General features: G+C 41.9%; 1 protein-coding gene across 1 annotated transcript in view; it reads right to left on the bottom strand.

Annotated features, from left to right (window-relative positions):
• Window positions 1-23624: 23624 nt before the first annotated feature.
• LOC140727468 (E3 ubiquitin/ISG15 ligase TRIM25-like) overlaps window positions 23625-26571 on the bottom strand; it is a 71223-nt gene continuing 68276 nt past the window's right edge. The window contains exon 8 of the mRNA XM_073044795.1: window positions 23625-25330. Within this exon, the coding sequence (XP_072900896.1) occupies window positions 25233-25330 (98 nt within the window). The 3' untranslated portion in view covers window positions 23625-25232. The remainder of the gene's footprint in view (window positions 25331-26571) is intronic.

A 26571-nucleotide genomic window follows, 5' to 3' on the forward strand; every position in this document is an offset into this window, starting at 1 on the left:
TAATGAGGTATCAGCCATGTGAGTAGCTAATTTGCCAAACCTGAAGTCAAATGTCAGTACTTGGGAATGTTGGTGAGTTCTGTGACAAGATGGTACCAGCAACTAATGGCAATGATGTGGAAATCTACCTGTAACCCTGAATTCTTTTGTAAATGTAATGTAACAAAATGGGGAATATGGAATTCTAAGGTGGTTTGCTAGTTTGGATGAGAAAACTTTGTGTGTTCACCTCAGTCAAAATTTCTGTTACTGTGAATAGTTAAGTGAGTAGAAGATGAACTGATCTCCAAGTCATAAAGTTAAAGATGACACATTCTTTTTGACATCCTAAGTAAGATTGGTGTATTTTTGCTTTCTACAATTTTAGAGTGGGGGAGAAAAGGAAAGGAGCACCATGCAAAAGCAACCTCATGTTGTCTTTTAGCCTTACTGATTTCTCAAGCATTTTTTACTTGTACTCCTCAAGCATCTTATTTCCTCCCTGTTGCCTATACATGTTATATATCTCTCTTTATCAGTTCCAGTATCCCTTGGGAGCCAAGGTTCCTTATTCTTATTCATTTTGCCTTTAGCCCTGACAGGAACATACAAACTCTACACGGCCAAAATTTCTCCTTTGAAGGCCTCCCACTTACCGATCACATCCTTGCCAGAGAACAACCTATCCCAATCTACACTTCTTAGATCCTTTCTCATTTCTTCAAATTTGGCCTTTTTCCAGTTTAGAACTTCAACCCGAGGACCAGATCTATCTTTATCCATGATCAAGTTGAAACTAATGATGTTATGATCACTGGAACCAGTGTTCCCCTACACACTCTTCCATCACCTGCTCTAACTCGTAGGAGATCTAGTATTGGATCCTCCCTAGTTGGTTCATCCATATATTGATTTGGAAAACTTTCCTGAACACATTTCACAAACTCTAACCCATCTAGACCTTTAACAGTAAAAGAAGTTATAAAAGTACTTGGCTTTAAGCAGATGATCAGAGCTATATTTCCAGATGAAACTTGGCTGGTGGTATACCTCCCCTTGCAAGTAAAATTATTAATGCTTTTATTATGTGATCTACTGTGAATCTGTAGTTTGCTGCTTTATATTGGAAGACATGGCTGAATAGTACACAACAGAATGCTGAAGATGGCTCACAAAACTACTTTGCTGGATACATCGGTAAAACCAGAGGATGACTTGATACACAATATGGACTGGACTGCTAATTTGGAGAAGGTGAAAGGTAGGAGACGGTATTTCATGATGGTCTTTGTGGTGTTCGGATGTAGCAATCCTGTCACATTTGTTCCCCCAACCTGGAACGTCTAAGTGCTAACTGTCCTACTTGCCAAGAGATCTCCATTGTGATCCTGATCAGCTTACAAACTGCCAAAGGCCAATGTTAAGTAGGCACTGAGTGTTGACATCAGCAAACAAAAATACCTGTGGTATTGGCCCAGAATTTTGACTATTCATTCATTTGCATAGATGCTGCCTGTCCTGCTGAGTTCCTCCAGTCTTTTGTTTTGCCCTGGATTTCTAACATCTGCAGAATCTTTTGTTTATCATTAGCTGCCTCCTCTGCCTTAATTGTTGTAGGGGAAAGAACTGAGGGCTAATAACTAGTAAGTGGAGATGTGATTATGCTAATATGATGACAGGAAACTGCAGACAAAGCCTAGAAGTAGCAACATGTATTGTAGTAGTAATGATGTCCAAGGTTCAGAAACTTCATTAATCATATTATAATTGAGTTATAATTGTAATAAAAAATTGGATTTACTGTTAGACCTGTGGACAACTTTCACTCAGTAATCATGACCCTAGTCTGTTACTTAATTGAGTCTTCATGTAGCCACAATTCTGTTATGAAAATAGTTTTACTGGTAATCTCATTGACTGAGAATGTAATAGCTGTATCAAGTTTGTGCTCGTGTAGATCAGCTTTGACTGGTCTCCTGATGTGCACTTTTTTTAAAAAGAGAAATTGCCTGTTATTTTGAACACCACATCCATGTGATTATTCAGTTCGTGCCTTTGCAAATCCTTGCTGGGGACTTCAGTCAGGCTTGCTTGAAGAAATCTATGCCAAAGTATCACCTGCAGCGCCAGAGGTACCAATACACTCGACCACTGCTATATTCTGATAAAGAATCCCTGTTGTTCCATTCTTTCGGGATATCAGATTACTCAGCTGTCCTCTTACTTGCGTATGGGCACAGGCTAAAGAGGAAGGCTCCAGAGATGGGCACAACAAAAGGGGGGTCACAGTAGGCCGAGGAGCAGTTGCGGGATTGCTGCAAGTCAATGGACTGGGCCGTGTTCAAGGACTCAGAGGACCAAATATACCTGGGTTGTCACAGACTTCATAAAAATAGTTTCAGATGAATGTGTCCCCACAATCATGCAGGGTCTTCCCCAAACTGAAGCCCTGGTTGAACGATCAGATCCACAGACCACTGCGGGCCAGGCCAGTGATGTTTCATGTCTTGTGACTCAGTAAAATGCAAGAGATCAAGGTATGATCTCCAGAAATCCATCTCATTTGAAGAGGCAATTTGGGACTAAACCTGAATAATTGAATAGTCTGTGGCAGGGCTTAAATGCTCTCGCCACCTACAAAGTGAAATCAAGTGATGTAGTTACAATACTTCACTCCCAGATGAGCTCAATGTCTTTTATGCTTGCCTTGACTGTTAAAATGGGGGAAACTTCACAATCTTCCATGGCCCCTGATGATCCTGTGATTTCAGTCTGTGCCAGCATCCTTCAAGAATGAACTGACTGAAAGCATCTGGCCCAGGTGGGGTAGCTGACTGAGTACTGAAGACCTGTGCTGTGTACCAGGCATCAGTTAGTCTGGTGAGACTATGGATTTGTGCCTTGGAAGGTTTCCAGTTGCCCACGCTGCAAGCCTTCCCTTCTCTACGCCACTGATGTTGGGCACTAGGACCGAGGCAGCTTAACGACTTGTTAAGTGACACAAGTACGCTGCCTCAGCTGAGGCTCGAACTAGTGACCTTCAGATTACTATTTCTGATGCCTTATCCATGCGCCAACACGTACTAGGAGTGCGATAATTCCAGGCCAGTTTAGAGGTCTTTGATTTTTTAATGCAATACGATATACAAAACCAATACGGTAGTGGCAGTTTTTGGCACACACGTGCTTAACTTCCAAACATGGGCTAGACATTGAAATGAGCTGTCCCTGCTGACGCTAGTAGGCCAATTAAGGAACTTGGCAATCACGCAATCCAGCGCTGATCAATTTACTCGCGAAAATCTTTCCTCGCCAAACCTGGGAAAGCATTCAAACGCCGTCCTTTCTAGAACATGGCAACTCTTCGTTCTACTCCACCCAGGCGAAATGACATCACCGCTTTCTCGTAAAGGCTACTTGGGTATTACCAAGGTAAATACGCAAGTCCACTTTTAACAATAGAAAAATGATATTCAGTGGTCACCTGGTTATAGCTGATCAACGGGCTGGAGCGCTCACCTCTTGTTTCAGCAGTCTGAGGCATTTGTGTGTGATGTTTTGAAACTTCAAAGCATTAAACTATTTCAAAGACACGGGAGTCTGGGAGTGCGGGTCTAACTTCGAGTTTACTTTAAACAAGTCGCGCGCGTATTCTGGTGGTGTGATGTTCGCAATTCGTGTATTTTTACAGATAACCTCTAATGAATTATTGAAATGAACAAGAATGCTTAAATATACTGTTTGCAAGATTATTCAAATATTACTTAAATATTAAATGCACAACACTCACTGCTTAGCTATAAAATCCAACTCGATAGAGAATGCATCTGGACTGTATTATAATACAATCACTATATACACACCGTAAGTTTTAATTTGTTCCATTTCAAGCTGAAGGATTTGGTCAGTGTGGAGGTTTTCTTTGTGGGATAACATCGTTGCTGTCAAGGAAAGCTTGTCAGCTGAGACTTGCGGCTGTAAAGCAATCCCGGGTTCTGGGGTCTCCGTGGTGGCTGTAGGAGTTGACTGAGGTTGCAGCTGGTGGCTCCGACAGCTCTGGGAACCTTTTTTCTAGTTTGAGAATCTTGATCTTGGGAAGGTGTATTTAGTTCACCGGAGTATTGTTATTGATCCTTGTAGGTTTTTGCAAATAAAATGATCGGAGTGTTTTATGTTTAAGAGAAGAAAACCCGACACATTTTGAACTCCAAAACCTGAACGCAGTGTGCTTCAAAACCCTTAATGTAATCACATCGCGTCAGGCCCACCTCTTAAAGTGAACCCAGTTAACAGTGAGGATGCATTCCTCGGAAGTGGTGTGCTATGCAAATCAGCGCTATGGGGGCTCATAACATTGCATGGACACGTGTGCCCAATTTGTTAAAAATAAAACCCGTGATACATGGCATTATTTGATGCAATTTGTTGAGTAACAAACAAATAGCCCTAACCTGTACACCATCGCAGCGGCGGCAGAGGGAAGCGGGTGCTGGTTACATCTTGCAGGCGGGACCAGACGGTGGGTCCTCTAATTCTTAAAGTAGGCGATGAGATTTGGCCGCCTTGTTAAGTTTCCCCTCATGAAGCAGTTCCCGGTAGCAGGAAGTCATGTCTCTTTGCTTTATTAAAAACAGCTTTGCAAACAGCTTCCTTGTTTGATTTCCAAATCACTGGGTAAACTTGGCTTTAAAATACCTTTCATTGCTTGCGGGGATTTCAGAGATACATAATAGGCTTTAACGCAACCTAACAATTTCAGAACAGACGGCAACGAGACTGAAGCCAGAAGAGTTAGAAATGTACTCGCCAAATACTTTGACCCATAACTTGCTGAATAAATAAGTATACTCACTTTGCCCTGTTTTCTGTCCTTGCTTGTATGAAGGTGATTTACCTATTTATGCAAGTACTTCTCTGACAATAGATGTGTAACAGCCTAATGTATTTCCATACAATGATACAAGATAACACTGATGCAGACATGTTTTATACATTTAAAAGAGTGCTTTATTAGTGCAACAGAGTTGGTCAGTTTTTCAATGTTTGTCATCAGCCGGGTCAATCTGTCCATGCACCCCCTGTTGGTTGCCTCCATATGCTCCAGTATTTGTTTTTTAACTTCTCCTGTGCGAGAACCAACAGCAGTCCGTCGTTTTAAGCTTTTCTAGTCTGTAACTACACAAACGTGCACTTTCACGGTGAGATTCGACACCAAACATGTTGCTTGTTTTCGGTAGATGTGTCCTGCGCATGCGCAGGAGGAGGAGATTCGCTGAAATCTGTTTCGATGTGGATGGAGATATTCTTAAAAACACATATTGTGGACGCCTATCATTTTTACGCAAAACCGGCGTTCTCAAAATTATCCGATCTAGTGTGGATGTCCCCTTTAGCACTGCCTCCTAGCATAAGAGTTGACCGGTCCTTTGTAGCCTTGAACCCAAATGCATGTCTCTTGGGAGATCAAAGTATGAGAGGGTGTTCCTTTCCAAAAGAGTCCTATTTCATCCATGTTGAAGATTAGCTCAGCAGGATAGTTGTCCTTTTCAATTATGGCCTTCAGTGTCACAGGAAAATTCTGGGCTGCCTTGCTGTCGGCACTAGCTGCTTCACCGGTTATGCAAGTTCTCAATATTTATAGGTTATTATTCTGTATTTGCAGAGGTTGTTCTCTTTTGCACATTGGTTATTTATCCATCCTGTTGGGTGCAGTTTTTCACTGACAATTGTGTTTCTTGTATATGTTATAAATGCCTGCAAGGAATGAATTCAGTGTGGTATATGGTGACATTTGTACTTTTTACTTTGAGCGTTTGAACTTTGAAACAAAGCAACAGCTAATAAATTTCTTTGAAAGTAACATGATATTTTGGGAAATTGGCAGGTGACAATCAACAATCTCATGGTATGAGAGAAATGGAATGCACAAAGAGAAAAAAGCAAATTCTCAGTCAATAGTATAGTACAGATGAGAAAGAAAACAGTGTAGTCACTTGGGAGGACTCCAGACAACGAATATCAACTAAGTGTTTGTACTGGATGCCTCTTAATGGATATATCTACTGTGCTTGTATGCAAGGCAGCTTCTTGCAGTTATGAGCAAGTTGCTTGAGTTGGATCAAATTAAATATGAATTGGTGAATCTTACAATGTCACTTCACCCATGCATACAGCCATTTATTAGTTACAAACAAAATTAATTTTACTAAATTGAATTATATTGTATTAAAGTACTATCTTTTCTCAGTGAAGGGGGCATATCTCTAGACAGAGCTGGGAAAATCTTAGAATTATCACAAGCTGCAATTAATGGATTTAAATGGTGGCATTGCAACCAAATGAAGGAAAGTGCCAACATTATTTGGAAGGGATTTTAAAGTCCCTTGGGGTATGAAGAACACAATGAAGGAAAATAAGCTGAAATAAATTATCTCCCAGCAGAGTCCTGTTTGATTTCTTTGCTGCACAAGGCCCAAAGCTAACAAGCAAAATCTAGATTTTAAAATGTAAAGGACAAAGACTGACCTTAAATACATGAAGGACGACAGAGGCACTAGTGGGAATGCAGTACAATGATGGGTGGTGTCTGTTGGTTAATCTGCCACACTCAGTAGAAGGTCAGTTTTGTAAGGATTTATATTGTTAATTGCAGGATGCACAAAACCCAGAGTCACTGAGGGGTTTACTGATGGAAGGAGCAAAGAAAGCATCATGTGTCATCAGTCTAGCAGTACTTGCATCCACAGTGAAGTGTTGTGAGAGATTTTTGTGTTTTTAATTGAGTTACAGCATCTAATAGGCCATTTGAGCCATGCCACCCAGCAATTCCCTGATCTAACCCTAGCCTAATCATGGGACAACTTGCAATGACCAATTAATCTACAACCAGTACAACTTTGAACTGTGGGAGGAAACCAGAACACCTGGAGAAAACCCATGCAGTCGGGAGAACATACAAACTCTTTGCAGGCAGTGATGGGAAATATGCCCAGGTCACTGTTAGTTGTGTTAACTACATTACTGTAGTGATGAAGCATATCAATTGCCTGAAGCTGGATCTACTCCAATCTGCCTACAGGTGAATAGCAGATGCCATTTCATTGGCTCTTCACTCCACCTTGGACAACAAAGATGTATATGTCAGGATGCCCTTTATCACCACTGCTCAGCATTCCATACTACCTTCCCCTCAAAATCAATAATCCTCAAGATCTTAGCCTTAATACCTCCTTGTGCAATTGGGCTCTTAATTTCCTCACTTGCATACTCTAGCCAGTTCGGATTGGCAATGACTTCTCCACAATCTCCATCAGCACAGGTGCACCTCAAGGCTGTGTGCTCAGCCCCCTGCTCTATTTGCTTTCCCTTCTAACTAAGCGCAGCTCCAACACCACATTTAACTTTGCCGACACCACCACTGTCATAGGCCAAATCAAATTTGGTGGTGAATCAGCATACAGGAGCCTCAGGACCCCCACTACCAGGCTCAGGAAGAGTTATTACCCCTCGGCTATTAGGCTCTTGATGAGAGAAGATGGCTTCACTCAACTTCACTTGACCCATCACAGAACTGTTCCCACAAACAATGGACTCGCTTTCAATGACTCTTCATCTTTTGTTTATTTTTTGATCATTTAGTATTTTCCTCTTTTGTATTTGCACAGTTTGGTATATTTTGCACATGAATTGTTTGTCTTGCTGGGTATGGTATTTCATTTTTTTGATTTTCTTGTAGGCGTACACAGCAAATCCAATCTCAGTTGTACGTGGTGCCATATGCACTGTAATATGAAATTTACATTGAATTGAAACCCATGTCAAAGAATCAAGGCTTCATGTTAATAACATCTAATCTATAAGGACAAAGAATATAATAAAGTAACATTCAAAATGACTAAAGTGGTATAGTTTCACTCAAATGGAAATGTACATGAATTGCATTAAACATGTCAGACACCAAATGCTGCACATTGTGCAAGAATTTTCAACTCTATCCATTGCTGTTAGTTTGAATTCTTCAAACAACAGCATTGCATGAAGCGAAGATTTATAGCTACTTTGAAAGCAATTACAATACCCTACACTTGAAAAGGAAGCTTGATTTATTTCTGCAGGTCAGTCATTTTCTTTGCACAAGTGCAGTCGAAATAAGAGGCTGAAGTGCTGCTCTTCAGAGAGGTAACCCATAGTTATACTTTATGGTGATCTGCATTTAAACAGGTTTGAGGATGTGTCAAAATGCTGGTGTTTAGTCCCTGCAATTTTCTGTTTCATTATTGCATATAGTTGTGCCAATACTAGCTTTACTGAGCTTATGCCATTTGAAGAGCAGTCTTGTTCAAGGAGTTAATAAATATAACACACAAAACTGCTGGAGGAACTCAGGTCAGGCAAAATTTATGGAAAGGACTAAAGTCAACATTTCAGGCTGAGACCCTTCATTGGGATCTGGATGAGGGGTCTTGGCCCAAAACATCAACTCTTTATTACTTTCCTCTCTCACCTGTTGAGTTCAACCAGCATTTTGTGTGCTACTCCGGAAATCCAGCATTTACAGAATCTCTTGTGGATTTCTGATCGACCTGAAATGTCTCCAATTTATTCTCCTCACTAGATATTGCCTGACCAGCTGAGTTCCTCCAGCATTTTGTGTTAGTCTGGATTTCCAGCATCTGAGAACCTCTCATGGTTAAGATATTAACAAATCTATTGTTTTCTCAGGTTAACCACAACATGAAGCCAGAATATCCTCTTTCTTTTCCACTGGCATCTTAGCCTATTTATATTTAAAACAAAATATTTAATTACTATCACTATTATGACACCTGCAGGAAGAGCATCCAGCTGCAGCTGCTTACAGACCATGTTAAAGAAATAGAGCTGGATGAACTCCAGATCATTTGGGAGACTGAGGGGTTGATCAAAAGGTGATACGGGGAGTTAGTTGTACCCAAGGTGCAGGACTCAGTTAACTGGGTGACTGCAAGGATTGGGAATGGGGATAGGCAGCAAGTGTAGTGTACCCCTGTGGCTGTTCCTCCAGGCTACTGCTTTGCATACTGTTGGTGGGGGGGAAATAGCAGAGGAAAGCCACAGCAGTCAGATCTCTGGCACTGAATCTGGCTCTTTCTCAGAATGGAAAGGGGGATGAGAGGTGAGCTGCATTGATAAAGGGATTCAGTGGTTAAGGGATGGAGGATGTTCTGTGGATGAGAAAGCGATTCCCAGATGGTACTTTGCCTCCCAGGTGTCCATCTGAGATATCTCGTAGTGTCTGCTGCATTCTTAAGTGGGAGGGGGAACAGCCAGAAATCATGGTTCATGTATGTTCCATTGATTCCACGCAGGTTCCATAAGTGAGTTCAGGGAGTTGGGTGCCAAGTTAAAGAATGGGGTCTCCAGGATTGTGATCTCAGGATTACTACCTGTGCCACGTGCTAGTGAGGCCAGAACTAGGAAGATAATGCAGTTTAGCATGGGGCTAAGGAGATGGTGCAAGAGGGATAGCTTCAGAGTTTTGGATAATTGGACTCTCTTCCAGGAAAAGTGGGACTTGTATTGACAGGACTCTTTGCATCTGAACTGGAGGGGGACTAATATCCTTGTTGGAATGCTTCTAGTGCTGCATGAGGGGTGGTGGTTAAGCTGGAGTTGCGGAGGAATGGGAGCCAGAGCATTTGGTGGAGTTTGTGGAGAAAGATTGCAAAGTCTACATGTAAAGTCAGGAATCAAAATGCTGAACAGTGGGACTAATGCTCTGAGTTGTGTATATTTCAAAGCAAGTGGTATTAAGGTCTATGACTTGTGGCCTGGAGCAACATGTGGAATTATAACACTGTAGTCATTTGTGAGACTTGGTTGCAGGAGGGGCAGGAGTAGCTCAATATTCCTGGATTTCATTGCTTTAGATGTGATAGAGCAAGATAGATTAAAGCTAGTGGCAGCATTACTAGTCAGGGAAATTGAGACTATGTAGGTGGAGCAAAGGAATAAGGAAAGAACAACCACATTAATAGGATCATAGATTTCCTCAGTCAGTGGATTTCAAGGAACAACTTTGTAGAGAGATTTCAGCCAAGGTTTTGATGGTAGGTGATTTTAACTTTCCACATTGATTTGGACTCCCATGCTGTAAAACAATTAGATGGAATAGTTTGTCAAATATGTTCATCAATACATGGATCATAGCTAGAAGGTTTGTGATACTCTATCTTCTATTAAGGAATGGGGCAGAGCAGGGGTTCCCATCCTGGGGCCCATTGATCCCTCATTTAATGGTAAGACTCCATTGCATTAAAGGTTGGGAACTGTTGGTGCAGAGGATCATAATGCCATTTATTTCAAGATTATTATGGAGAAGGATAGGTCAATCAGGCTCGTAAGGCATGACCTGCCCTTGACAAAGACATGCTGACTATTCCTAATATTATACTTCTCCAAATGTTCATAAATCCTGCCTCTTAAGATCTTCAACTTGCCAACCACTGAGGTAAGACTCACTGGTTTATAATTTCCTGGGATATCTGTACTCCCCTTCTTGAATAAGGGAACAACATCCGCAACCCCCCAATTCTCCGGCACCTCTCCTGTCCCCATTGATGATGCAAAGATCATCGCCAGAGGCTCAGCAGTCTCCTCCCTCGCTTCCCACAGTAGCCTGTGGAACATCTTATCTGGTCCTGGTGACTTATCCAACTTGATGCCTCCCAAAAGCTCCACCAGATCCTCTGTCTTAATATTTAAATACTCAAGCTTATCCGTCTGCTGCAAGTCATCACTACAATCACTAAGATTCATTTTCATAGTGAATACTGAAGTAGTGTTCATTAAGTTCTGGACCTTATTCATTAAGGACCTGTTCCGGCAGGACGGTTTACATCTGAACTGGAGGGGGTTCAAATATTCTTGCAGGTAGGTTTGCTAGAGCGGCTCCAGTGGATTTAAACTACAAACCCCATTTCCAGAGAAGTTGGGATATTTTCCAAAATGCAATAAAAACAAATCTGTAATGTTAATTCATGTGAACCTTTATTTAACTGACAAAAGTACAAAGAAAAGATTTTCAATAGTTTTACTGACCAACTTAATTGTATTTTGTAAATATACACCAATTTAGAATTTGATGGCTGCAACACTCAACAAAAGTTGGGACAGAGGCATGTTTACCATTGTGTTACATCACCTTTCCTTTTAATAACTTTTTAATCGTTTTGGAACTGAGGATACTAATTGTAGTAGATTTGCAATTGGAAATTTTGTCCATTCTTGCTTGATATAAGACTTCAGCTGCTCAACAGTCCGTGGTCTCCATTGTCTGATTCTCCTCTTCATGATGCGCCATACATTTTCAATAGGAGATAGATCTGGACTGGCAGCAGGCCAGTCAAGCACACACACTCTGTCTACAAAGCCACGCTGTTGTAGCCCGTGCAGAATGTGGTTTGGCATTGTCCTGCTGAAATAAGCATGGACATCCCAGGAAGAGACGTCGCCTTGATGGCAACATACGTCTCTCTAAAATCCTAATATACGCCTCAGAGTCAATGGTACCTTCACATACATGCAACTTGCCCATGCTGTGGGCACTGATGCACCCCCATACCATCAGATGCTGGCTTTTGCACCTTTCGCTGATAACAATCAGGATGGTCGTTTTCATCTTTGGCACGGAGAACTCAACACCCATTTTTTTTTTTTTTCTGAAAACTAGCTGAAATGTGGACTCATTTGACCACAGCACACGGTTCCACAGTCTTTCGGTCCATCTGAGATGAGCTCGGGCCCAGAGAACTCGCCAGCGTTTCTGCATAGAGTTGATATATGGCTTCCTCCTTGTGTAATACAGTTTCAAGTTGCATTTCTGGATGCAGCGAAGGACTGTTAAGTGACAATGGTTTTCTGAAGTACTCCCGAGCCCAGGTGGCTATAATTGTCACAGTAGCATGACGGTTTCTTAGGCAGTGCCGCCTGAGGGCTCAAAGATCATGTGCATTCAACAGTGGTTTCTGACCTTGCCCTTTACGCACTGAGATGTCTCTGAATTCTCAATCTTTTCACAATATTATGTACTGTAGATGTTGAAAAACCTAAATTCTCTGCAAACTTGTGTTGAGAAATGTTCCTTTTGAACTGACTAACAATTCTCTCTTGAATTTTGGCACAAAGGGGTGAGCCACAACCCATCCTTGCAAAGACTGAGCCTTTGATGGATGCTACTTTTATACCCAGTCAAGCCTGCTTAATGTGGAGTCTTCCAAACCGGTGTTACTTGAATATTCTGTGCACTTTTCAATCTTATTTTAACTCTGTCCCAACTTTTGAGATTTGCAGCCATCAAATTCTAAATTTGTGTATATTTACAAAATACAACTAAGTTGGTCAGTAAAACTATTGAAAATCTTTTTGTACTTGTCAGTTAAATAAAGGTTCATGTGAATTAACATATCAGATTTTTGTTTTTATTGCATTTTGGAAAATATCCCAACTTTTCTGGAAATGAGGTTTGTAGATACAAGAGGGAGGGGAGCCAGTGTAGGACCAGATGTATGGGAGAAGGAAGAAAAAGTTGTTTGCACTGTTAGAGAAACGGAGGAAGAGGTGGAGAATTTCTTAAATGCTTATTTTAATGCTAGGAGCATTGTAAGAAAGGTGGATGAGCTTAGAGTATGGATTGGTACATGGAAATATGATGTTGATGTAGCTATTAGTGAACCATGGTTGCAGGAGGGGGTGTGATTGGCAACTAAATATTCCTGGATTTCGTTGCTTCAGGTGTGATAGAATCAGAGGGACAAGAGGGAGGGGTGTTGCATTACTTGTCAGAGAAAATATCACAGCGGTGCTCTAGCAGGATAGATTATAGGGTTCATCCAGGGAGACTTTCTTTACTCGGAGTGGTAGCTGTGTGGAACGAGCTTGAAGTGGAAGAGTCAGGTTCAATATTTTCATTTAAAGTAAAACTGGATAGGTATATGGACAGGAAAGGAATGGAGGGTTATGGGCTGAGTGCAGGTTGGTGGGACTAGGTGAGAGTAAGCGTTTGGCACGGACTAGAAGGGCTGAGATGGCCTGTTTCTGTGCTGTAATTGTTATATGGTTATGTTATAAGTAGCTCTGCTATTTCCTCAGGTTCCACACACACTTTCCCACACACTCAAAATTCCCAAGATACTTCCTCATGCACACTTTCTCACAGACTAACCACAGCAAGGCAGAGTTGGTAAGCACACGTCCACTACCTCCACCTACACCTCCAACACCATAATTAAAATTGTAGACAATACTGCAGTGGTTGGCTTGATCTCAGACAAGGTTGAAGCAGCCTACAGGCTTGATGTGGATCATCTGACGGAGTAGTGTAAGGACAATGACCTGGTCCTTAATATGTCTAAAAGGAAAGAGATCATTTACTTCAGGAGATCAAAAGACAGTCCACAGCTCCCTCTGGAAAGTGTGGAAAACCTGAAGTTCCACAGCTGTGCATTACTATGATGCTCCTCAGACAGGATGAAGAGGTCAATACTCCCCAATGCCATTAGGCTTTACAATTCTACCGCCAGGACTTAAGAACTTTTTAAAAGCTATTATTAATGCTTTTTGAGATAGTGATTTAGATGCATATCATATTTTTTACTGAGTTAAGTATTGTATGTAATTAGTTTTGCTACAACAAGTGTATGGGACATTGGAAAAAAGTTGAATTTCCCCATGGGGATGAATAAAGTATCTATCTATCTATTCTGGAGCTGCTGCAACTTTTTTCTGCTCCTTGTGTATTTAATGCTGTTTTCCAATTACTGTCTTGTTTTTCTCCACTCCACTCCCTCGATATCCCTGTTACTATTAGGTGGCCTGCTTTTTTTTAAAAAAACACCCAGTAACTTTATTGACCACTTCCTGTTCCTAACCCCACCCACAGAGACTCTCTAGACAATCCCTCTATGGCATCCATCTTTTCTGCAGCCATGACATTACCTCTGATCAGCAGTGCCACACTCCCACCTCCTTTGCCTTCCTCCCTGTCCTTTCTGAACCATCTCAAACCTGGCACTTGAAGTAGCTAATCCTGTCCCTGAGCCATCCAAGTTTCTGTGATGGCCACCACATCAAATCTCCAATTACTGATCCATGCTCTAAATTCATCCACTTTGTTCACAACACACCTTGCATTAAAATAGACACATCTCAAGCCTTCAGTCTGAACACGTCCCTTCTCTATCACCTGCCTATCCTCCCTCTCGCACTGTCTACAAGCTGTCTCTATTTGTGATTTAACCTCTTCCCCAGTCTCTTCAGTTTGGTTCCCACCCCTCAACAATTCTAGTTTAAACTCTCCCCAGTAGCCTTGGCAAACCTCCCCGCCAGGATATTGGTCCCTCTGGGATTCAAGTGCAACTTGTCCTTTCTGTACAGGTCACACCTGCCCCAAAAGAGGTCCCAATGATCCAGAAATCTGAATCCCTGCCCCCTGCTCCAATCCCTCAGCCACGCATTTATCCTCCACTTCATTCCTATTTCTATTCTCACTGTCGCATGGCATAGGCAGTAATCCCGAGATTACTACCTTTGCAGTCCTGCTTCTCCACTCCTTCCTTCCTAACTCCCTGTAGTCTTGTTTCAGGACCTCTTCCCTTTTCCTACCTATGTCATTGGTACCTATATGTACTACGACCTCTGGCTGTTCTCCCTCCCACCGCAGGATATCTTGGATGCGATCTGAAAAATCCCAGACCCTGGCACCTGGGAGGCAAACTAGCATCGGAGTTTCTTTCTTGCATCCACAGAATCACCTGTCTGACCCCCTAACTATAGAATCCCTTATCACTGCTGCCTTCCTCTTCCTTTCCCCACCCTTCTGAGTCACAGGGCCAGACTCTGTGCCAGAGGCACAGCCACTGCTGCTTCCCCCAGGTAGACTGCCCCCCCCCACCAGCAGTACTCAAGCAGGAGTAGTTATTGTTGAGGGTTACAGCCACGGGTATTCTCTAGTACCTGACTCTTCCCTTTCCCCCTCCTGACTGTGACCCATTTGTCTGTCTCCCGTGGCCCTGCTGTGACCACCTGCCTATAACTTCTCTCTATCACCTCCTCGCTCTCCCTGACCAGGCGAAGTTCATCGAGCTGCACCTCCAGTTCTCTAACTCGGTCCCTCAGGAGCTGCAGCTCAACACACCTGGTGCAGATGTGGCAGTCCGAGAGGCTGGGAGACTCCAGGACCCCCCTGCATCTGACACCGAGCACAGAAAACTGGTCTTGCACATACTTCCTGCCTTGCCTCGTCCCGCTACGATCAGCCAAAGCCCTACCACTCTGCTGCCTCTCACTCCACTGGCCGCTCTGACACTGCCCGCTGGATATGGTGGTCTCTTTAAACCTTTCGCGCGCTACTGGCTGACATCACGTGCCTGCGCAGTCTTGCCTCTCTTTAACCCGAGTAGGAAAAAAAACTCCCTTTGCTCTGAAAAATCAGCAGTTCACTTGCAGCCTTCTTGCTCCAAATTGACACCAATGCCTTTTGCGCAGAAAATGCCCAGTTCATCACGGGTAAAACCCTCCCAGCCATTGAGCACATCAACATGAATCATTGCTGTAGAAAATTAGCATCCATCAAATATTCTCGGCACCCAGGCCAGGCTCTTTTCTCACTGCTCTCAGCAGGTAGAAGGTAGAAGTGTATCAGGACTCGCACCAGCAGCTTCAAGAACAGTTACTACCCCTCAACCATAAGGCTCTTGGACAAAAGGATAGCTACACTCATATAGGACTCCGTTACATTGCCATTTCATGTTTGCCATTTATTGGGGTTTATTTATATCTGCATTTGCACAGTTTGTTTACAGTTCAGTTCCTGCTGTTTGCAATTTAGTTACTGTTCAATAGATTAAGTACATGCAGAAAAAGAATCACAGGATAGTATGTGGTGACATGTATGCATTCTGATAATGAATTTTACTTTGAACTTTAATTGCACATGCACACTGAACTGAGGACAGATCTTTTGAGATGAAACTGCTGAGGAATTTAAAGTTGCTGATGAGGCCTGGCTCATGGATCCCTGCTTTCCTCCTGAAGTCAATAATCAGCATCTTGGCCTTACTGACACAGAGAGATTGTTGTGGTACCACTCAGCCAGCTTTTCAATCTTCCTCCTATATGCTGATTCATCGCCACCTTTGATTTGCCCAATGACAGTGTTGTCGTCAGCAAACTTGATCATGGTATTGGAGCTATGCTTAGCCTCAGTCATAAGTGTAAAGTGAGTAGAGAAGGGGGATAAACAGTCTTCAATTCACAGGCTAAATAAGATTGTTTTATTGCAAAACCTTGTGATTGACAAGTACAGTAACACCCTTTTAACATTCAACCACTCACCTTCCTGTTGCATTGTCTGCATGAGGGAATTCTTCCACAAGCTGATGAAAGAAAGCATGAGTGCCTCTACTTCAGGAGTCTTTGGAGGTTTGACATTTCCTCAAACTTTGGCAAAACTCTATAGATGTGTGGTGGAAAGTGTGCTGACTGGCTGCATTATGGCCTGGTATAGGAACACCAATGCCTTTCGAGTTGAAAAGCCTATAAAGCCTAGTGCATTTGGCCCAGTACATCATGGGTAAGGCCCTCCCAAACATTGAGCACATCTACATGATACATTGCCATAGGAAAGCCGCATCTATTACCATAGGTCCTCACCACCCAGGCCATGCTCTTTTCTCACTGCTGTCATCAGGTAGAAGGTACAAGTGCCTCAGGACTCACAACAGCAGGTTCAAGAATAGTTACTACCCCTCAACCATCGGGCTCTTGAACGAAAGGGGATAACTACACATTCTATTTCTGGTGTGCCCACAGTCAATGGTCTCATTTTAAGGGCTCTTAATCTTGTTATTTCATACACATTATTTATTGCTATTTATATTTGCATTTGCACAATTTCTTCATTGATCCTGTTTACAGTTACTGTTGTGTAGATTTGCTATGTATGCCCACAGAAAATGAGTCTTGGGGTTGTATGTAGTGACATATATGAACTCTGATAATAAATTTTACTTTGGATGGTATATTTTAGTCTGTGCTACAGCACAGAAGTATGACCTTTGATCCATCTAGTTCATGCTGGGCTATTATTCTGCCTAGTGGAAAATGCCTGCTTGTATTTACCCTATCTATACACCTCCATAGTTTTACATACTTTATCAACTATCCCCTCAACCTTTCCCTATAATTCAACTCCACTGTTCCCAGCAACATGCTTGTAAATCTTCTCTGTACTCTTTCAATCTCATTAACATCTTTCCTGTAGGCAAGAAACCAGAAATGCACACAGTACTCCAAATTAGGCTTCACCAATATCTTGTACAAATTCAACGTAAAGTTTGAAGTACACAGCACCATACGCAATCTTAAGATTCATTTTATTGTGGGCATACTCAATAAATCCATAGAATAACCACAACAGTCAATGAAAGACCACACCAACTTAGGTGTTCAACCAGCGTGCAAGACAACAAGTTATGCAAATACAAAAAGCAATAATAAATGAGCAATAAGCATCAAGAACTTGAGATGGAGAATCCTTGAAAGTGAGTCCATTGGTTGTCGAAACATTCCATGATGGGGCAAGTGAAGTTGTCCCCTCTGTTTCAAGAACCTGATAGTTGACAATTGTTCTTGAACCTGGAGGTTTGAGTCCTGAGGCTCCTATACCATCTTCCTGATAGCAGCAGTGAGAAAAGAAGATAGTGGTTTCATCAGCAAACTTGACTATGGCATTGGAGGGGTGCTTAGCCACAGTTATAAGTGTAAAGTGGGTGGAGTAGGGGGCTAAGCATGCAGCCTTGTGGTGTGCCTGTGGTGATGGAGGAGATGGCGTTGCCAATCCAAACCTTCCAGAAGTAGTTTGGTTTATGAAGACTAATGTACCAAAGGCTCTTTATGAGCTCTTTTATCTTGAAGGAAATGTAAACATTACCAGAAAAAGATATTAGAAATTCTATCACTTCAGTCCATTGGGTTAGCTTGGCAAAATCAGTAGTTCTGACTGTCTATTCAATAGGTCACGTCAAGCTGCAAATACAAAGGCATGGGTTATCCAGGGAGTCTTGTTCTGGGTTAAAATGTAAACCTACTTGTACATGGAGCAGCCCTATCTGGAAATATTAATGAAACTTAATAAAATGTTCCGGGATGTAAAATGAATTTCTATCAGAAACAAAAGCTGCTTACCTGATTATTTACTTGTGGGACTTTCCTGTTTAATAAATGCACTTTTCCCATATATAATAAAGTAGTAATTGTATGTGGAAGCTTAATTGCATGAAGTTCCCACAAATCAGAGTGAAACTTAAAATACTCTCTATCAATAAAGTATGAACAAAATACTTGGGTTCATAGGCTGCAAACACTGGACGTGTTCAAAATAAAAACAGAAAATACAGGAGGCAAGGAGGCCTGGCAGTGTTTGTGAAAAGAGAAATAATTGATACTTTGAGTCCAATGCCCTTCATCAGAACTGAAAGAAATTAGTTCATCAAGGTGGAGGAGGGAATGGATGGAATTTTTTCTTCGGGGCAGTTAAACTTCACGGCTGCATATCAACCTATCAGAAACTTCTTCAATAGGTGAATCTTCAGAACGCTCTCTCCAAGGGGGATGTGGAAAATTTAGGAGCAGCTTCTTCCCCGCTATCATCTGATTTCTGGTTCATTAACAGCACCGTACTATTTCTTTTGTACGATTATTTTTCATTGTGATGTAATACCATATGACACAGGAGCAGAATTAGGCCATTTGGCTCTGTTGTTCCATGGTTGATCAATCCCATTCTCCTGACTTCTCCCTGTACCCTTCGATACCCTGACTAATCAAGAACATATCTTCCTCTGCTTTAAATATACTCAATGACTGGGCTCCCACTGCCATCTGTGGCAATGAATTCCACAGATTCTAGACTCTGCCTAAAGGAATCCCTCCTCATTTCTTCTAAATGGATGTCGCTCTATTCTGAGATTGTGCCTGTGGGTCCTAGATGCCCCCACTATAGGAAACATCCTTCCTACATCCACTCTATCCATATCTTTCTTTTTGTTTCAATGAGATGCCCCCTCATTCTTCTAAACTCCAGCAAGAACACGCCCAAAGCCATCAAATGCACTGTATCTATCTATCTATCTATATAATGAAAGGGTTAACCCTTTCATTTATTGGGTCATTTTCGTGAACCTCCCCTGGGGTCTCCAATGCCAGCACATCCTTTCTTAGGTGAGGAGCTCAAAGCTGCTGAAAATACTACAGCTACTGCTACCCTTGCTCTTGTATTCTAGTCCTCTTGAAATGAATGCTAATGTTGCATTTGCATTCCTTACCACAGACTCAACCTGCAAGTTAAACTTCAGGAAATCCTGAGCAAGGACTCACAAGTCCCTTTGCACCTCTGATTCTTGTTTTTAAAATTTTCTCCGTTTAGTGATTAGTCTATACCTTTATTCCTTTTACCGAAGTGCATGATCATATACTTCCCTACACAATATTCTATCTGCCAATCCTTGACCTGTTCTCCAAATCTAATCCTTCTGCAGACTCCCTGCTTTCTCAACACTAATCGTCCCTTCACCTAACTTCACATCATCCGCAAAATTGGCCATAAAGCCATCAATTCCATCATCCAAGTCATTAATGTATAAAGTCAAAAGAAGTACAGGCCAGTGATGTTAAACCTGGTTTTGATTCTGCAAGGAGGTGAAGGATCAAACGTGATAGAATTGAACATGAGGGGCTGAATGGTCTTTCTGCTATTCATTAAGTTATGCTATTGCACTCATTCCTTCATTGGTACTTGGTAAATATTATGAAGTCTTTTTGTTGAAGATTTCTTGTCATTCTTCGATTTCAATAATGAAAGAAATACTATTACAAAAGAAATTACTGGTGCCTGTAGTCTCCTATATCATTGCAAGACTTTGATTCTTGTGAAACTAAATAAGGCACAGTATCACCTGCTTGGGAACTTAACCAGAAATAAAATAGACCAACATGTCGACATCAATAATGCCTTGTGAAAAGATCTCTCAAAAGTTTGTTATTATGAAGGTATGTATGCAGAATACAACTCTGAGATTCGTCTTCTCCAGATAGCCATGAAATATAGAAAAAACATATTAGTCCTCAAAAGATATCAACCCAACCCCTGCACAAAAAAGGCCTTAAGACCATAAGACATAGGAGCAGATTTAGGCCATTCTGCCCATCAATTCTCCACCATTCCTTCATGTCTGATCCCGGATCCCACTCAACCCCAGACATCTGCCTTCTTGCCATATCCTTTGATGCCCTGACTATTAAGAAGAAGCAAAACTTGTAAACCACAAACACAAACTCTGGTAATAAAATACTGCAGCATAGATTGGAGGAAGCAGAGGTATTTTTTAGAAGCAAAGAGGGTGCAAGGAGATCCAATAGATATTTAAAATCATTAATGCTGCAGACAGAATAGAGAGGAAACATTTTTTCCAATGTCCCATACACTTATTGTAGCAAAACTAATTACATACAATACTTAACTCAGTAAAAATATGATATGCATCTAAAATCACCCTCTCAAAAAGCATTAATAATAGCTTTTAAAAAGTTCTTAAGTAGTTTACTTAAATACATTGAGTCCTAACCCCGGCACTTTAACATATCTTACTCCTGGCGGTTGAATTGTAAAGCCGAATGGCATTGGGGAGTATTGATCTCTTCATCCTGTCTGAGGAGCATTGCATCGATAGTAACCTGTCGCTGAAACTGCTTCTCTGTCTCTGGATGGTGCTATGTAGAGGATGTTCAGGGTTTTCCATAATTGACCGTAGCCTACTCAGCGCCCTTCGCTCTGCTACCGATGTTATACTCTCCAGTACTTTGCCCACGACAGAGCCCGCCTTCCTTACCAGCTTATTAAGACGTGATGCGTCCCTCTTCTTAATGCTGCCTCCCCAACACGCCACCACAAAGAAGAGGGCGCTCTCCACAACTGACCTATAGAACATCTTCAGCATCTCACTACAGACATTGAATGACGCCAACCTTCTAAGGAAGTACAGTCGACTCTGTGCCTTCCTGCACAAGGCATCTGTGTTGGCAGTCCAGTCTAGCTTCTCGTCTAACTGTACTCCCAGATACTTGTAGGTCTTAACCTGCTCCACACATTCTCCATTAATGATCACTGGCTCCATATGAGGCCTAGATCTCCTAAAGTCCACCACCATCTCCTTGGTCTTGGTGATATTGAGACGCAGGTAGTTTGAGTTGCACCATATCACAAAGTCCTGTATCAGTTTCCTATACTCTTCCTCCTGACCATTCCTGACACACCCCACTATGGCCGTGTCATCAACGAACTTCTGCACATGGCAGGACTCCGAGTTAAATTGGAAGTCTGATGTGTACAGGGTGAACAGGACCGGAGAGAGCACGGTTCCCTGCGGCGCTCCTGTGCTGCTGACCACCGTGTCAGACCTACAGTCTCCCAACCGCACATACTGAGGTCTATCTGTCAAGTAGTCCACTATCCAATCCACCATGTGAGAGTTAGTGTGGGTTGGTGAACTGGGAGATAGAATGAAGTGATTGACAAAGGAGAGAAGTGACAAAGAATGTGTCACTCAGTGCAACTATGCAACAGAAACCAAAAGCAAATTTAAAATGCACAGTCTTTGTAACCTATGCTGCCAGTGCCCAATTTATGTTATATTTAGAAATAACACTTAATAAACTGATTCTGAGTTAGGGCATCACTGACAAATGTCGTGAAATTTGTTGCTTTATAGCAGCTGTACAATGCAATAGATAAAATATACTGTTAATTACAACTGTGTGCGTGTGTGCATGCGCAATATGTGGAAATTGTGTGGATAAAGTCGGAAAAGCAAAGTTCCTTACAAAGATTGATTTGTTAAAAGGGTATTGGTGTGTTCCATTGACGGACAGAGGTAGAGAGATTTCTGCATTTGTAACTCCATCTGGGCTATATGAATATAATGTTCTTCCATTTGGGATGAAGAATGCCCAGGTACTTTCCAGTGGATGATTAATTCTGTGATTCATGGGTTAAAAGATACAGATGCCTATATTGATGATTTAGTTACAGGAAATGATACTTGAGAAGCACATATTACTGTGGTGGAGAAACTATTTGAAAGGCTTTCAAAAGCTAACTTAACTATTAACTTTACTAAAAGTGAATTTTGTCATGCCACTGTGACTTACCTTGGTTATGTTGTGGGTCAAGGTAAGTTAGCTCCTGTTCAGGCAAAAGTTCGGGCAATTTTAGAGGTACCCACTCCAACTGTTAAAAAGACTCTCAGAAGATTCTTGGGAATTGTAGGATATTACCGAAAATTTTGTAAGAATTTTGCTAATTTAACTAACCTCTTGAAGAAAAATGAAAAGTTTGTGTGGACAGTGCTTTGTCAGGAGGCATTTGAGAAATTGAAAACTCTGCTATGTCATCAACCTGTGCTCAGGGCACCTGACTTTGAAAAACCATTTTCACTAGCTGTAGATGCTAGTGATGAGGCTGCAGGAGCAGTATTGATGCAAAGGAATGAGGGTGACAAGGTTGAGCATCCAGTAGCCTACTTTTCTAAGAAATTTAATGAGCATCAAAGCAACTATTCAACTATAGAAAAGGAATTATTATCCCTTGTTTGGGCTTTACAACACTTTGATGTGTATGTTGGTACAACTCAGAAACCACTCATAGTTTATGCTGATCATAATCCGTTAGTATTTTTGAGTAAGATGAAAAACAAAACTAGAAGGTTACTAAATTGGAGTTTGATGTTACAGGAGCATAATATTTTGATAACTCATATTAAAGGCAAAGATAATGTGATTGCTGATTGTCCATCTAGATGTTGAGTGTACAATGTAATTTATTTACAGAGCGGTATTTTAACATTTGTAATACTCCTACCATATATTAGTTTGTAAAGGTGCTGTATGATAATACTGTGTATATTGTGTATGTTGTAGATTTTATATATTTGTATTTTTTTTTGTAAAGAGATAGTTGTTAAAATTTTGCTCAAAAAAGACCAAAATTTTCTTTTTTTTTGGAGGGAGGTATTACATATCCCGTGGGTATCTTGTGACAGTCTTATGACCATGATGTAATTGAGTATCTGGTGAGCACGATGTAATTGTCTTGTGATGGTGGGGTGATGTAATTTTCCCACCAGTGTGAGGTCACATAACATATTCTCAACAGGTATATAATGGAAAACCCCTGTTGTTACGCAGTTGATTTGTTGTTTAATTCATCAGCTACTCCGTTATGCTGCGTATTTGTCTCGTGATGCAGTTTTGTTCTAAAGTGGAGTTTTACTTTCTATTGTAAGGTACAGAATCGTTGTGCCGGCAGTTTCACCAATCACTGCCAGTTTTGTTTGACGTACCTTTGATTTAATTTTAAAATCTAAGTACTGGAGAGTGAAGACTTTACCAAAGTACAGGGACCCGAAGGATCGAGTAAAGTTGGTGTTGTTCAGCGGTTTTATGAAGGATTGACCTTATTGAATCTTCGTTCAGAAATAGTGATCTGCACCTGAGATAACCCCTGGCTGTAAGAGCAGGAAGGTTTGTGCAGTGTTCATTCACCAAGGAAAAGGTCAGTTTAAGCCGTTTTTATTTCCTTTGTCGTGAATCCTTTGGACAAGGCATATCTCGACTGTGATCAGCAGATTTGTCATTTTCTTCGGAGAAATTGTTGTAGTAAAGTCTCTCCTTACTGACTGTAAATTACTTGGACTTTTGAATTTACCACTTTAAGACTATGTTCAAATTTACCACTTTAAGATCTATTCCAGCATTTGGCTGTTTGCTAAGTTGCCATTTAGCAGTTAACTTCCGGTTAAGTTAGTTGTTTGTTTTGTTACGTACCCTGTAATGGGTTAATAAGGACCAGCAGAAATGGACACACCTGGAGTCTGAGTCTTCCGTTATAAAGACTATTTTGTTAGTAACTACGTGATAAAGTAATATAAAACAAGATGAGGCAATCAGGTTAGCAGAGTATATGCATATATAAGTGAGTAAATAAAGTTCCCAAGCTTCTCCCAGCTCAGGTGACTAGATGATAGTCTTACGGTGGTAGGTAAGAAGTCACTTCAGTTCTGGAATTTGAATTGAGTAGAGTTGGAGAGAGAGAGAGAGAGAGAAAGAGAGAGTTGTTTTGTCTTCCTAGTGCCGATGCCGTCCAATCTTCCCCGTCGTCCTCCTGCTCCCAAAACTTAAAGACACTGACTGTGACCAGAAAAAGAAGATGCCGTTTCCACGTGGTACCCCTATCAACCCAGGCAAGGGTTAAACACACTGATAGCTTTCCACCGGTTTCGTCCATACTGTGAGCAAAAACACAAAGCTCAATTGGTGTCTGGCATTGTAGTTCCACCTTTCAGTTTCCAAGCCAACTCACAGACTTTCTCTTTCCATTGCTGAAATAGCACACGTGCTGTTCGCTCCCTCTCTCTCTTTTAAAGGGAACAGTCCACTTTGGTTAATCCTTCAGATCTTGTCACAGTTTACTTTTCATTTCTGTTGAGCAGAGTTTAATAAATGTTTGTTTGTTTATAAAACCTGACTCAATTCTATAATCATTGTTGCCGGAGACGTAACACATTTAAGAAAAACTTGGGCAGGTACATGGATGAGAGGTGTATGGAGGAATATGGCCCAGGTGCAGGTCAGTGGGACTAGGCAGAAAAATGGTTCAGCACAGCCAAGAAGGGCCAAAAGGCCTGCTTCTGTGCTGTAATGTTCTATGGTTCTATCTAAGAGCACACTGAAAAGACCATACAAAAGATAAAATCAAGACAAAATCTTCAGATAATGGAAATGCAGAGTAACAGGCACAAGATGTATAGGCGGATGTATGGATGGAAGTCTCTGTCGTTGAGCAATCGCACTTTCTCTTTCTGTCAATGGTGGGTGAGTTTGCTGCTGGAGGATCTCCCAATCTCGGAACAAAAGCAACACAACAGACTGTAATATCGTAACAATGACAGTCATTTTCCCCTGTCACTGTGAAAAGGGGTGGTACCTCTCTGTCCCTTGTTAGTGAGAGAAAGCTTGTGTGTGTTGAACTGCTGGGTAAACAATAGTTTTTCTTGATTGCAGATCATAGTCTCTCGTTGGGTGCTTTGCTGTTGCTTGGTGGAGGGCACTGACGCTTTTTGCTGAAACGGGTGGGGAGAGGTCGGTGGTTGATGCGTTGAATCTTACTGCTGCTTTGGCGGGCGAGGGGGGACAGCAGGCTTTGGAGTTCTAACATTTTTCTGTTCATTGTATTTGGGGTTCTTCTGCTTTTCATAGATTTCTGCAAAGACAAATATTTCAGGTTGGACACTGGAAACATTCTCTGATAATAAACGGAACCATTTGAAATCTGGAGAAACTCAGCAGGTCAGGCAGCATCTATGGGAAAAGAATAAACAGTTAACATTTTGGGCCGAGGCTCTTCTTCAGGAATGGAAAGGAAGGAGGAAGATGCCAGGATAAAAGTATTGGGGGAGGGGAAGGAAGGTGATAGGTGAGGCCAGGTGGATAGGAAAGGCAAAGGGCTAGAGAAGAGGGAATCTGATAGAAGAGGAGAATGAACCTGGTAGGCCGGGTGCAGTCTGGAAGAAGGGGCCTTGGCATAGGCTTAAAGAGGCCCATTTGTCAAAAGGTATCAACACAAGAGCAAAAGCGAGTTATGATGGTGGAGGAAGTGCAGCGACAGGAGGAACAGACAAGGTATGTAAGAGCAGTGTCTCAGGCAAAACAGGGGTAGTGGACAAGGTGGGAATACATTGAGAAAAGAAAATTCAGCTGGAAAGACTTACGGGAAACAGAAGGAAGAAAGATTAGCTTCCTTATAAAAGCAGTTTATGATGTTCTCCTAACTCCCAAAAATCTGAACCAGTGGCTCGGTGAAGACCCAGCTTGTCCACTCTGTGGAAGAACAGTAAACCTCAAGTACATCCTCTCATCTTGCAAAGTAAGCCCCACTCAAGGAAGATGCACACAGAGGCACAACAAGGTCTTCAGATGTTTGGCATCCATTGTGGAGAAGCAAAGGCTGAACAACTCTAAGCCCCATATGACTGGAAGAACCACCATCCTCTTTGTCCAACAAGGACAGACAGTGCCACCCTCAGTAACACGGTTGGTGTCAGGCATACTGGAGCCTGCTCGTGACTGGAAAATGGCTGTCAACCTTGACAGAAGGCCAATATTTACCCTGGAGATCACCACTACCATCTCTCAGACCAGATTTGGTCTTGTGGTCCAGCAGTCTGAAGGCTGTAGTAATCTCGGAGCTCACAGTGCCCTGGGAAGACGCAGCCTGCGAGGAGTATGAGCGGAAACTTGTAAAATACGCTGAGCTGGCCGCAGAGGCCCAGCAGCGTGGATGGAAGGTGCAGATTTCCCTGTAGAGGTTGGCTGCAAAGGGCTTGTGGCTACTTACGTGGTCAGTTTGCAGAGGGGATTGGGAGTCCGAGGCCAGCGCCAGCAGTGAGCTATAACAGAACTCTGAGGCAACCGAGCGAAGCAGCCACTGGTTATGGATGAAGA

Source organism: Hemitrygon akajei, chromosome 5 (assembly GCF_048418815.1).
Source record: "Hemitrygon akajei chromosome 5, sHemAka1.3, whole genome shotgun sequence".
NCBI classification, from domain to species: Eukaryota; Metazoa; Chordata; class Chondrichthyes; order Myliobatiformes; family Dasyatidae; genus Hemitrygon; species Hemitrygon akajei.